The sequence below is a fragment of the Garra rufa genome, chromosome 5 (assembly GCF_049309525.1).
Source record: "Garra rufa chromosome 5, GarRuf1.0, whole genome shotgun sequence".
Taxonomy (NCBI): domain Eukaryota; kingdom Metazoa; phylum Chordata; class Actinopteri; order Cypriniformes; family Cyprinidae; genus Garra; species Garra rufa.
This window is the reverse complement of record NC_133365.1, coordinates 29,133,456-29,147,224: the sequence shown is the minus strand read 5'-3', so window position 1 is coordinate 29,147,224 and position 13,769 is coordinate 29,133,456. Positions and strand designations below refer to the sequence as shown.

Here is a 13,769-nt window from a genome sequence, read left to right as displayed (position 1 = left end):
ACTAGTTTGTGTTAAGGACTTGTGTGTGTGTGTGTGTTTAGTCGCTGGCCTGTAGGGCAGCTAACACAGGTGATAAATGAGTGTGGTAATTTCTCCTTGTACCTGCTTTTAGCTGCCCTACAAATACATCCACACAACCACATACACGTACATACAACCCCCTTGTTCATTTGTAAAAAAAAAAAAAAAAACATTAACATGAACTCAAAAATTCTTACTAAGAATCATAAATGCGCACAAGCCTTGTCATCAAGGCTAGTTTTCTTCTGTGGAAACTCTCTCTCTGTGTGTGTGTATCCTTCGGTCTTCGTCTTTTTTTTTAATGTGTTTATTTTTTTTCCTCAGCCAAACAGGATATTACTTTTTCCTTTGCTTTTGTCTTTCTCGTTCACTCGCTTGTAATCACTCTTTCTGTTTGTCTTTCTTCTCTCCTATGGCACAGCTCTGACTCACACTCTCTCGCTAGTAGTTTGTTTGGAATAAACAGTATGATATTGTATGCACAGTGAGGTAGTGATTACGTGTGTGTGTGTGTGTGTGTGTGTGTGTGTGTGTGTGTGTGTGTGTGTGTGTGTCTCTATACGTATTTGTGTGTGTTTGGGTGATTAGGGTCTGGGTTTGTGTTTCCTCAGAGGAAATTAAGCAGGCATGGCCTCCAAAAACTTCCAAAACTCCTAAAGCATGGAAATCATATCCAGACCGCAGAGCTGTGTGGATGTATGTACTTAGCTATAGTTCGGGAACAAATTCGTCCCTAGAAGCTATTGAAACGCTTGATAACTTTTTTTGCGTTTTAAGAAATAATCGTAATAAATGTTATTTTGATTTATTTACAAATTAATATTTAGTAGTGAGCTAAATCTCACAAGGCCTTCTTTTGGGGATGTTCTAATTAGCATTATTGTGTGTGTGTGTGTGTGTGTGTGTGTGTGTGTGTGTGTGTGTGTGTGTGTTTTTTTGTATTGTAAATAATTATTTTTATAATTATGTGTAATTTTTATATTAAGCAATTTGTGGGTTTCTGAAACGATAAACGAACAATAATTCTATGAAATGTTTCAATTAAATAGCCAAGTAAACTTGTGTGATTGAAACAACATAGAAAATGATTTGTTTGAATGTTTGAGAGAACTTTATTTTGTCTTGAGTCATACTGTCATGCATAATTGTATGTGTTCATTTCAGAGCACTTATTTGTGACCCTGAATCACAAAACCAGCACGGGTATATTTGTAGCAATAGCCAACAATTCATTGTGTGGGTCAAAATCATCGATTTTTCTTTTATGCCAAAAATCATTAGGATTTTAGTTAAGGATCATGTTCCATGAAGATATTTTGTACATTTTCTACCATAAATATATCAAAACTTAAGTTTTGATCAGTAATATGCATTGCTAAGAACTTGATTTGGACAACTTTTCTCAGTATTTCGATTTTTTTCACTCTTAGATTCTAGATTTCCAGTAGTCGTATCTCGCCCAAATATTGCCCTATCCTAACAAACCATGCATCAATGGAAAGCTTATTTATTTTTCATCTTTCAGATGATGTATAAATCTCAATTTTAAAAAATTGGCCCTTATGACTGGTTTTGTGGTCCAGGGTCACATTTGTGTATTATTAAAATCTTGACAAATACTGAACATTACAGATATTAAATATACTAGCATGTTGAAAATGTGAGAGAGTGTTGTTGGTTCATTCATATTCATTCCTACAAGTCTGCTTGATATGTTTTATTTAAACAGGCTGAAGAGGAATGAACTCTGTAGAACTGCAATCAAAGTGTATAATCATTTGAATAATAATAATTTAACAGACATTAGGATTACTTTGGATTTTGGGATATCAGAGGGTGTCAGCAGTTGCTGTTAATAGTGAAAGTTGTGAGATATTTGGTGTTCAGCGAGGCTGTAGGACTTTACTGTGGCCAGCAGGGTGAGCTGTGGTGATGTCCTGTCAGTCTGACAGTGTCTTTAAAATCAAGCTTCTCTGTCAGGACTGTTAATTCTGCAAATTCACTCGCTTTGTCATATGTGAGAGGGTTACAGCATGACGCACCAGGGTTCACTTCTCACACTGCGCAGTTTGTCATTTCAAATCTTTATCTCTCTCTTTCTTCCTTCGCACAGTCACACATACAAATTTGTTTGCTGTCATGATGGGGGACTTCCCATTGGTTTCTGATGTTGTTATACTAGGTTAATGAGATTTTCTTGCCCCCAGTCTGACCTAACTTAGCTGGATGGTTTCCACAATGTATGTAAGCGATTTTTGGTTTTATACCATCATTCAAAAGGGCCAAGTGGTTTTTGAAGACAACTATCAAGAAAAAAAGGTAACCGATTAAAAAGTGTTTCTAATTAAATGCTGTAAGATAAATCAACATTCACCACCACACCACTGAGTCGAATTGCTTTCAAAAGACTTTTCACCTGTGAACCACAAGGATGTTTTATATAAATGTCAAAATGTCAAAACTAAATTGCATGGAGATCACCGGATGTCCACCTTGATGGAATTCTGATTGGTTTGTAAAAAAAAAATGTTATTCCTGATTTGAACCCTGGTCTCCTTTCAAGCTAAATAAAAACTATAGCACTAGACACATTTACATGTTTTATTGTAAATTATTTTCTTTAAATTTAATCATATTTTGTCTTTTTTATCTCACAGCTTAGGTCACTTACTTATCCAACTAAATGAGGACATGGCAAAGACATATACAACTTTTTTATTTTTTTTTAAATAAAGCTAATTACTATTATAGACCAGGGATATTCAAACGACGGTCTGAACCTCGGCTTGTTTCCAGCTGGACCGTTGAAAAACTGAGGAACGTGTCAAAACTACGGACAGATTCACACAATGAACGCTTTCTGTCTTTTATTGTAATGATCTTTTGCTGTTGTGTCCTCTAATATTTTTTTAATTAGAACATTTTAATTCTAACAACTGTAGCAGAAGCACAGTGAGCAGCAAAATAGTCATTTTTACCTATCGTACTTCAAATCTGATTTGAGACAGGATATTTTTTCATCTACATTAATAGCATTATTAATTAGCATGTTAAAAGCATTATAAATAATCTTTATTACTGGGAAAATTATTTGTAGGCAAGGAAAGACAGCATGAACTTTTAAATTATAGATAACTTTTTCTGTTTTGATTTATTATGTACATTGTTTTTTTTTTTAAGTAGATACTTATTTTAAGCAAAATATAAAAAAGGTCCAGACTTAAAGAGGAAAATCCTGAATCCTCACTAAATGTAAAAATAATAATAGCTTGATAAACATCTTGATAAATACCTTAACTTGTAATATATAATTTTTAACTTTTCATAGTGAGAAGTAAAAATGATATATTTTATTTTTCCAGATGTGTATAGGCCCAAAATGAAGTTTTGTCATATTTAGGAAAATAATGCTGACATATAAACACACACAAATACACTCACTTTTAACTACATGCATTTTCTGAGTCAGTTTTTATAAATAATCTATTGATTTATAAATGCTACTTTATGAATATTTAACCATCCTCCTGAGTAGTGTAAAGAGTCAGTTTGTCTGCACTCAGGGCCTTTGGGACATTGAGAGAACCTGCCTCCATAAACTTCAATAGACTAATGATCAAATGTATGAAAAATGATTTCACTTAATAATGATGTTATTAATAATTAGATAAAATAAGGAAGAGAGAATCAGTGTTGTGCCCGCCTGGTCTTGATTTTGATTAAATAAATAGAAGTTGCAAATTTATAATTCATTATTAATAGAAATGATTAGACATTTATTACGTTTTATATGATTTCATTAAAGTGATAGTTCACCCCAAAATGATTTGTTTAATGATTTACTTACCCTCATGACTTTCTTGAACTCAAAAGATTAGCAGAGTGCTGCTGTGTTCCGTACAGTGAAAGCCGATGGGGTCCAGTGGCATCCGTGGTCATCAGTCACTTTTATAGTGTGGAAAATAACAGCTTCATTTTACTCGATAACTCTTGTGTTATTTTGCATTTATTAGACATCAATTAAACAATTAGAGTTCAAATAAGGCAGAGTTGGAAGTAGGAGTTCTTGCGAAAAAGTTTTATTCAAGATTGTTTAAGGTAAAGTTAGCCTGAGTAAAAATGTCAGGCACAGATTGTGTGCTGTAGGTGAGATCGTGTGAGAGAGAGGGAAGAATAGAAGCAGAAGCCGCGAGAGAGGCGTGTGAGGGCTTTTTGCTGTGGTGTTGGCAGGTTATCAGACAGCTATGAGGTGTCTGGACACTCTGCTTTATGACACACCAGGACGTTTCCTCTCCTTCCTGCTTATAAATATTAAAAAAAGTAGAGCTGACATTACGCATAATCCCACACACTAACAACCGGTATTGTATGTATGTGCGTGTGACTGAGCTTCTGCTAGGTACCAAATGTCCCAGCAAAGACAGTAAAACTTGACATCACCTACATTGCTTGGACCAGCCATCTGTCCCCACGAGGAAAACAACTTAATAAAGGCACTAACTATAAAACAAATACATCTAAAAATGCAAAAAAGTTCCAGTAACGTCTGTGTTTAGGGTCAGATGTTGGTTTAGGCTGTTAGAAAATATAATTACCTTCAGCAAGTCAATTGTGTGTATGTTTAGGTTTTGCTCTATGTTGTGGGAACTGAAAGTATTATAAAATGTTATACTTTACAATTATTAAAGTATTAAAACATTTTGGTTTAGGCTAGGTTTTTGTATTTTAGGACTGAAAAACTTAATATACTAGGTGTACTATTTAAAATTGTATGACTGTAAAGGTTTTAAGGTTTCAAAGGTTAGTAAGACTTTTTAAATGTTTACCCAGGCTGCATTTATTGAAACAAAAATACAGTAATTCTAATAAAACTTTGTTTTTTAAAATCAGCAGCAGTTACTTCAGATTCAGAGATCATTTTAATATACTGATTTGATGCTCAAGTAACATAACGTATTATTAGGAACGTTTTAAGAACAGTAGTATAAAATATACCATGTATGTGTGGATTAACTACCAGTTAAATTTATATTCAATGTACACTACCAGTCAAAAGTTTTTGAACTGTAAGATTTTTAAATAATTCTCTTTATTGTCAAATAAATTCCTGCATATATTTGATCCAAAATACATCAAAAGCAGCAATATTTTGAAATATTTTTACTATTTAAAATAACTGCTTTCAATTTTTAAAATGTAATTTATTCCTGTGATCAAAACTACGTTTTCAGCATCATTACTTTAGTCTTTAGTGTCACATGGTCCTTCAGAAATTATTCTAAAAATGCTGATTTGCTGTTCAAGAAACATGTATAATTATTTATGTATTATTATTAATATTTAAAACACTTAAGTACTTTTTTCAGGATTGTTTGAGTAGAAAGATCCAAAGATTCATCTGAAATAAAAAGCTTTGTAACATTATACACTAGACCATTCAAAAACTTGGAGTCAGTGTGTGTGTGTGTGTGTGTATATATATATATATATATATATATATATATATATATATATATATATATATATATGTATATGTATATGTATATGTGTGTATATATATATATATATATATATATATATATATATATATATATATATATATATATATAGAAATGAATACTTTTATTTAGAAAGGATGCTTTATATTGATCAAAAGTGATTATAAAGAAATTTATTATGTAACAAAAGATTATTTCAGATAAATGTTGTTCTTCTGAACTTTCTATTCATCAAAAAAAAAAACTAAAAAATAATCATATTAAATGTTTTTGAGCAGTAAATCATAATATTAGAATGATTTCAAAAGGATCATGTGACTGGAGTAATTATGCTACAAATAGAAGTCAAAGGAATAAATTATATTTTCAGATAGAAATCAGTTATTTTAAATAGTAAAGATATTTTAAAATTGTTCTCTTTTTGCTGTACTTTGGATCAAATAAATGCAGTCTTTGTGAGCAGAAGAGGCTTCTTTAAAAAACATTAAAATCTTACTGTTCAAAAACTTCTGACTGGTAGTGTAAATAGTTTTGGAGTCCTGAAAATGTGTTTTACTTCATGATCCTTGTGTTGATAAACTTAATAAATAATGACAATCTGAAGATACCAATTGGCCTATCTCAGTAAAAACAATAGAAGTCAGTGGAAATTCCCCATCATGATAGAAAAACAAATGTGTTTTTTGTTTGAGTATGTTTGGAGCATGTGTGGTCAGTTTCATTCAGCAAAAAGCCATGATGAGGACGATGATGAAGGCTAGCTATCGATCATGCCACCACTATACACAGGAAGAGCGTGTGTGCATGCTATTTCTTGTTTATCTGTCCGGTGATGGAGAGATGGACGATGACCGTAAAGAGAGCATGATCACACATTTACCCACCCAATTATTACAGGCACACAGTGCAACAAGCCACAGCACTGTAATCTAATAGAGGAGCGAAAGGACGGAGAGAGAGACTGCAGCTCATTGAATAAATGGGACAGCCACTGTTTGAGAAGGAAATTGCCTATTTAAACACTTACATCATCTTCACCACACACACACACACACACACACACACACACACACAATGACCTTGATCTGTTTTTCTGTCAGATGTCTTTGAAACATTTGTGCATTTGGTATAGACAGTCTTTCAGTCTTTGTGACACTTGTATTAAAATAAGTGAGCATTTTGTGTTTGTTATCATGTATTTGCCTTTAAATGAATGTCTTCTGTGCTTCTCCTAGTTCAAGTGAAATATAGCACAAGGTAGACAAAGAAAGAGCATGTGTTTGTTTAATATCCGCTCTAATAATCTTGATGTCAGTTTGCTATATTAAGTAATTGCCAATGGCAGTAGTTGCCACAAGACCTGTCAGAGTCTCATCAGTACCTGAATCTCACTCTTGCCTTCAGGGGCCAAAGTATGTTTGTGTGTATAAGTGACACTCGTCAATAACTGTCACTCAGTTTGACATATTTTTTGGGATAAACAGGTTTGTGTGTGTGTGTGTGTGTGTGTGTGTGTGTGTGTGTGTGTGTGTGTGTGTGTGTGTGTGTGTGTGTGTGTGTGTGTGTGTGTGTGTGTGTGTGTGTGTGTGTGTGCATGAGTTATATTTGTGGTATGTGTTTTTATTGTTTTGTTTGTGAGTGTAAGTTAAGAGATTTTATAAGGAAATTTACTGTTTTTGTCTTTGAACACAGAGCTAACAACATCCTTTGTGGCTATTTTCTGTCTGTTTCAGCTTATAAAACAGTAATGCCCAAATTATGGCCTTGAATCAAAATCCAAAGCAGTAAAATATTGATACTCTTTTAATGCTCTGTTGTAAATCATGCTGTCATACATAGACCACCTGTATGGCAGCCGAATGCCTCTTATTGCTAAATCAATAGTTTTCTATTAGAAATGAAACCTGGACAGCCAAAAACATTGTCTTCATTTGGGGCGGAACGATAGATCATCGCTGGCCTGAACTTCAGCTGAGAGTCATTAATGTCACAGCGGTGGGACTCAGAGATTTAGAGCGGCCTGGGTATATAAGCTAATAATTCTGCATTTGAGGATTTTTTTTTCCTCTTTAGAAATAATAAATTCATTGTGGTTAGAGAGTTTGCTGACTATATTAGGCTCGAAGCAATATCAAAGCACGTGCTCTAATGTTCTAGGGTCGTGGAGGATAATTTGCAGCGGTGCAGAAACACACGCACTCTACGCACTCTATGTCTCTCATGCCATGTGTGTTTGACAGGTCGCGTGTTTGATCTGTCTTAGACATGCTGTAATAGCTAGAAATACGCAATAATAATCGCTGTGGGCTGCAGACTTCAAATGTTATTCATACGCGCAGGAATTAGGTGGAATTGTTAAACTCATTTTTGAGAAGTCATTATTAATAACTGAGTCATGGGTAACATTGGGCTATGAATGTGTGGCTCTGTGAAGGACAGGAATGTCCACGGGTCAGGGTTTGGCGGTGCATAACGAATTACAGTCTGAAACATTTAGAATGCAAATGAGACGTGCTTGTGTGGAATGCAGTGCTTATGTATTCAAAAGGCAAAAAAAGAGCAAAGAAATAGAAATAGACAAAACAAATAGACAAAATAATAACAAGAATAGACAAAAGTATATTGCTAATATATATTTTCAAATAATCATGTATAGCCATATAGTTACGAGTGTGATATTGCATTTCTACAACAGTTCAACGCCAAGAGTCCTGCACGGATTCTTTTGATAAACCCGCACTTGCAGTTATTGACAGAACACCCAACCCGATATCCGACAGCAGCACTAAGTTAATGTGGGTGTGGTTCGGGTCACGGTTTTTATGTCAAACGGGTCGAGTCGGGTACGGAATTAAATCTCCTACACGAGGTATTGTTAGCACACAGACACACAAGACAGGTAAGTACAGTTCAAGATGTTTATTTAAATAACAGCAGAGCGGAGTGTGGAGATGGAAAAGAATCCGGAGAGGTAAGTATCGTAGATGAGGCTTGAGTAGACTTCAATGACCAGCAGATGACTAAACTTTGTTCTGTTTTGCAGGAACGGGGCTTGCAACGAAGACCAGACGAACACACACCGCAGACTGGACTGGAGACACGGGGATGACAAGACTGGAATACAAGAGAGACAGGTAAGTACTTCGAGGTAAGTAATAATTGTGACTTCTTAGGCGAGAGACACAATGAGTCCGTGTAGAGTAAACGTGCCCGGACGATGACTGAAGTGCGGTGTGTGTATAAATAGGTTGGCAGATGATTAGGTGCAGGTGATACTCATCAGAACTCGGGTGATTGTGATCGTTGGGTGTGGCTGGTGTTAGAGCCTGGCCAATCCGTGACATTACCCCCCTCCCTACGGCCCGCTCCTGAGGGCCGACTTCTTCGGCGTCGAGGTGGTCTGGCCCTTCCTCGAGGTGCTGTATAATTTGGGTGAGCTGTATGGAATTCGTCAATGAGAGTGGGGTCCAGGATGTCATCACGAGGTACCCATGACCTCTCTTCCGGTCCGTAACCTTCCCAATCCACCAGATATTCTAAACGACCACCTCGACGCCAGGACATCAGGATCTCCTTCACGGAATAGATGGTACCTTGTTCCACTGTCATCTCAGGAGGGGGTTCTTCTTGGCCAGGCTCTGTGGAGGGAAGCAGAGGGTCATGACAAGGTTTTAGTAGTGACACGTGAAATGTGGGGTGAATCTTGTACTGGGGTGGAAGTTGCAATTTGTAAGTTACTGGGTTGACCTGTTCCAAGATGGTAAAGGGACCAACAAATCTGGGACTGAGTTTCCTGGATGGCAGGCGCAGTCGGATGTCCCTGGTGGAGAGCCAGACTTTTTGACCTGGGGTGAAGGTAGGACCTGAAATTCTCCGCCTGTCTGCAATGGTCTTGGCTCTGCGCACTGCCCTCTGAAGTTGGTGATGGGCATTGTCCCAGACTCTCTCGCTCTCCCGGAACCAGTGATCCACTACGGGTACGTCGGATGGTTCTCCGTCCCACAGGAAGAGTGGTGGCTGATATCCTAAAACACACTGGAAAGGTGTGAGTCCCGTGGACGGCTGCCGCAGTGAATTCTGGGCGTACTCTGCCCCGCCCAGGAACTGGCTCCAGGAGTCCTGGTGGCTGTGACAAAATGTCTGAAGGAACCGTCCCACCTCCTGAATCTTCCTCTCGGTTTGCCCATTTGTTTGCGGATGGTATCCAGATGAGAGGCTTATGGTCACACCTAGGAGTCTGAAGAAGGCCCTCCATACCCGAGAGGTGAATTGTGGGCCTCTATCCGAGACGATATCTTCGGGAATTCCATAGTATATGAATACTTGGTTAAACAGGCATTCGGCAGTTTCGAAGGCTGTGGGCAATCCTTTTAACGGGATGAGACGACAAGACTTAGAGAAGCAATCGACGATGACCAGGATGCAGGTTTTTCACTCAGATGGAGGAAGATCCGTCATGAAATCCACTCCTAGGTGTGACCAGGGATGATTCGGGACAGGCAAGGGATGGAGTTTCCCCGCAGGAAGATGATGAGGATTCTTGGCCATGGCACACTCTTTGCATCCCCTCACATACCTCCTCACATCCCTTGCCATGTTAGGCCACCAGAAACGATCGGATAACAGCGAGAGAGTGTTGTTGATCCCTGGATGACCGGTGCCTAGAGAGGTGTGAGTGGTGTGAATGAGATCTACCCGTTGTGAGCGTGGAATGTATCGACGTCCTGGAGGGCAGCCCGGCTGGGGCCTGGGTTCCGGAGTGGCGACTGCTGGAGGGGATGTCCATTCGATGGGACTGACAATGATCTCGGAAGGGAGGATGTTGGTAGGTATGTCTGCAGTTTCTTCGGGTTCATATAGGCGAGAGAGGGCATCAGCCCGTACATTCTTTGATCCGGGGCGGTAAGAGATGGTAAACTGAAATCTTGTGAAAAAGAGAGCCCATCTGGCTTGGCGTGGACAGTCTTTTCGCGTCTCGAAGGTACTGCAAGTTTTTGTGATCAGTGAGGACTTGAAAGGGATGTTGAGCTCCCTCCAACCAATGTCGCCACTCCTCTAAGGCAAGTTTAATGGCCAGTAATTCCCGGTTGCCGATGTCATAATTTCTCTCAGCCGGGCTGAGTTTCCTCGAGAAGCAGGCGCATGGATAGAAGCGTGCAGGGGTACCGTGATATTGGGATAAAACGGCTCCTACTCCGGTGGTAGAGGCATCCACTTCAACCACGAAAGGGAGATCAGAATCCGGATGTGTGAGAAGTGGAGCTTGAGTGAATGCTTGTTTCAGTTGGGTGAAGGCAGTGGAAGCTTCTGTGGTCCATTTGAGACTTTTGGGATGATCTTTGAGGAGACTGGTAAGTGCACTGGTGATGAGACTGTAGTTCTTGATAAACCGGCGATAAAAGTTGGCAAATCCAAGAAATCTTTGTAACTCTTTTATAGTTTTGGGTTCTGGCCAGGAAACGACTGCATCCACCTTCCCCTCGTCCATGCTGATCAATGATGTATCCAAGGAAGTGTACAGATGGTTGATGAAAAGAACATTTTTCGGCCTTCAAGTACAGGTGGTGTTCTCTCAGTCGCTGAAGGACCTCCGCAACGTGGAGACGATGTTCGGCCTCGCTCCAGGAATAGATCAAGATGTCGTCTATGTACACTATGACTGACCGATGGAGGAATTCCCGGAGCACTTCGTGTATGAAGTTCTGGAATACGGAAGGGGCGTTTACTAAACCATAGCTCATGACCAGGTATTCATAGTGGCTAGTAGGGGTCACAAATGCCGTCTTCCACTCGTCCCCCTCGCGTATCCGTACCAGATTATACGCGCTGCGGATTATACGCTACGCGATGGGTGCGGAGCTTGAGCTGGCAACAGAGGGACCCCGAGATGAAATTGCCAGCTGACCCGGAGTCGAGGAGAGCTGTCACAGAGACAGACGAATTGGCAGTAAACAATTGGACATTGGTGGTCAGTGGGTGTAATTTCTTCACATTCGAATGTATGACATTCACCCTGGTCAGCGTTGGTCGTGATGGGCAGTTCAGACGCAGATGCCCACTAGCTCCACAATATAGGCAAAGACCCCGGGTCAGCCTCCTCTGTCGCTCAGTTGAAGATAACTTTCCTGATTCCAAAATCATGGGTTCGGAGGCTGGTTCTGGAGGGGTTATTCCTTCTGGCGGACGGGGGAGTGTGGGCAAGGCAACGGTCATATCAGGCGTGTAAGTATTCATACGATCGGCACATCTGATGGACAATTGTATAAATTTCTCCAACCCTTCCCGATCATCAAAAGCCGCTAACTGCATGTGCAGTTTCGGTTCCAGTCCCAGCCTATAAGTGGTTATGAGTGACCGCTCGTTCCATCCACTGGCAGCCGCGAGGGTTCTGAACTTCAATGAGTGTTCTTGTATGGACATAGTACCTTGTTTTAAATGATACAGCTGATCTCCTGCAGTAATGTCGCTGTCTGACTGTCCAAAAACCTCCTTAAAATGAGCCGTGAAAGCGTGGATGGATTGTGTGGCTGGACCGTTCTGGTGCCATAGCGTCTCAGCCCATTGAAGAGCGGATCCTGTTAGCAATGAAATTATGAAAGCAATTTTAGTTTGATCGGTAGGGTATAACATGGGCTGCATGGCAAATACCAGTGAACATTGAAGCAGAAATCCGTTGCACTCCTCCGCCCGTCCAGAGTAGGGCGCCGGTCGAGCCATGGGACTGGAGGGAACTCCCGAAGAAGTGCTCGGTGCCGGTGACGATCCAGTTGTGTTGACGGAAGTGCTGGTGGTTGGAGTTTGCTGGAGAGCTCTCATAAGAGAGTCTACCAGCTCTTGAAAGGGATCATTCGCGCTCATACTGTTTACTGTCTCGGTCCGGGCATCTGTTAGCACACAGACACACAAGACAGGTAAGTACAGTTCAAGATGTTTATTTAAATAACAGCAGAGCGGAGTGTGGAGATGGAAAAGAATCCGGAGAGGTAAGTATCGTAGATGAGGCTTGAGTAGACTTCAGTGACCAGCAGATGACTAAACTTTGTTCTGTTTTGCAGGAACGGGGGTTGCAACGAAGACCAGACGAACACACACCGCAGACTGGACTGGAGACACGAGGATGACAAGACTGGAATACAAGAGAGACAGGTAAGTACTTCGAGGTAAGTAATAATTGTGACTTCTTAGACGAGAGACACAATGAGTCTGTGTAGAGTAAACGTGCCCGGACGATGACTGAAGTGCGGTGTGTGTATATAAATAGGTTGGCAGATGATTAGGTTCAGGTGATACTCATCAGAACTCGGGTGATTGTGATCGTTGGGTGTGGCTGGTGTTAGAGCCTGGCCAATCCGTGACAGGTATACACTCATTTATTAAAAAAAATCTTTTTGTAAGCAGCAGCCACGTGAGATTTAACCAATTACTGGACAGATTATTATTAACAACCAAAATAACATTTAACTGAGCTCATGTCGGAGTGTTAAAAACATGATCAAGATAATTTAAAATATAATGGAGCTGTATGGTCAATCAAAAACGGGAGAAAGCCTATAAATAAAGAAAAAAAATTGAGTTCAGTGAGCAAATACCATGCCTTCCACCTGTCCGACCCGCACCCGCACCGTACCCGACACATAAATATTATTCTGCCAGTTACGTAAATATTAGCAGGACTCTTGGTGTAAATACATAAGAAACAACAACGAAGTGTCTTTAAAAACTCTCTTTTGCGCAGAACTACTTCATTTTGCTATGGATTTAAATCTAAGTTTGACAATTTAACAACTGAGACCTTAGAACTAGTAATGAAGGAATGTTGAGTTGCTTCATTAAAAGCTTATGTGTTACTGTATTAAAAGCTCACTGTATTATTATTATTATTATTATGAGAGAGAGATGGACTGAGCTAGTGTGATTACCTGCATCTGATACAGCATTCATTCTTCAGCTCAATCTTATATTCACAATAAAACATTAGTTTTAATGTCCACTGAGGAAAGCGATATCTTTGTCGTACTATCCTTTCATCTGTTAAGGGTGATTTCCGATGACAGCGCTGCTCAGTGCATTCGTTGACTGCATCTTACAAGCTGTTGTTGAATGTAAAAGTAAGTTCCTTGTTTACGACCCCATTTCAGTCTCTTTCAATATAAAAGTCTTTACTGTTAACTCATTCACAAGAACAGTTTCTTGTCATCATTTATTGGCAGAATAATGTGACTATCACCATCACGAACGCACACATATTTT

The 13,769-nt window shown here is 39.4% G+C and overlaps 1 protein-coding gene across 1 annotated transcript in view; it reads right to left on the bottom strand.

Annotated features, from left to right (window-relative positions):
- LOC141334817 (uncharacterized) overlaps positions 1 to 11,007 on the bottom strand; it is a 52,205-nt gene extending 41,198 nt beyond the window's left edge. The window contains exons 1-3 of the mRNA XM_073840042.1: positions 10,559 to 11,007; positions 10,017 to 10,503; positions 8,925 to 9,911 (exon numbers count right to left, since the gene is read on the bottom strand). Coding sequence (XP_073696143.1) covers positions 8,925 to 9,911; positions 10,017 to 10,503; positions 10,559 to 11,007 — 1,923 coding nt within the window. The remainder of the gene's footprint in view (positions 1 to 8,924; positions 9,912 to 10,016; positions 10,504 to 10,558) is intronic.
- Positions 11,008 to 13,769: the final 2,762 nt, after the last annotated feature.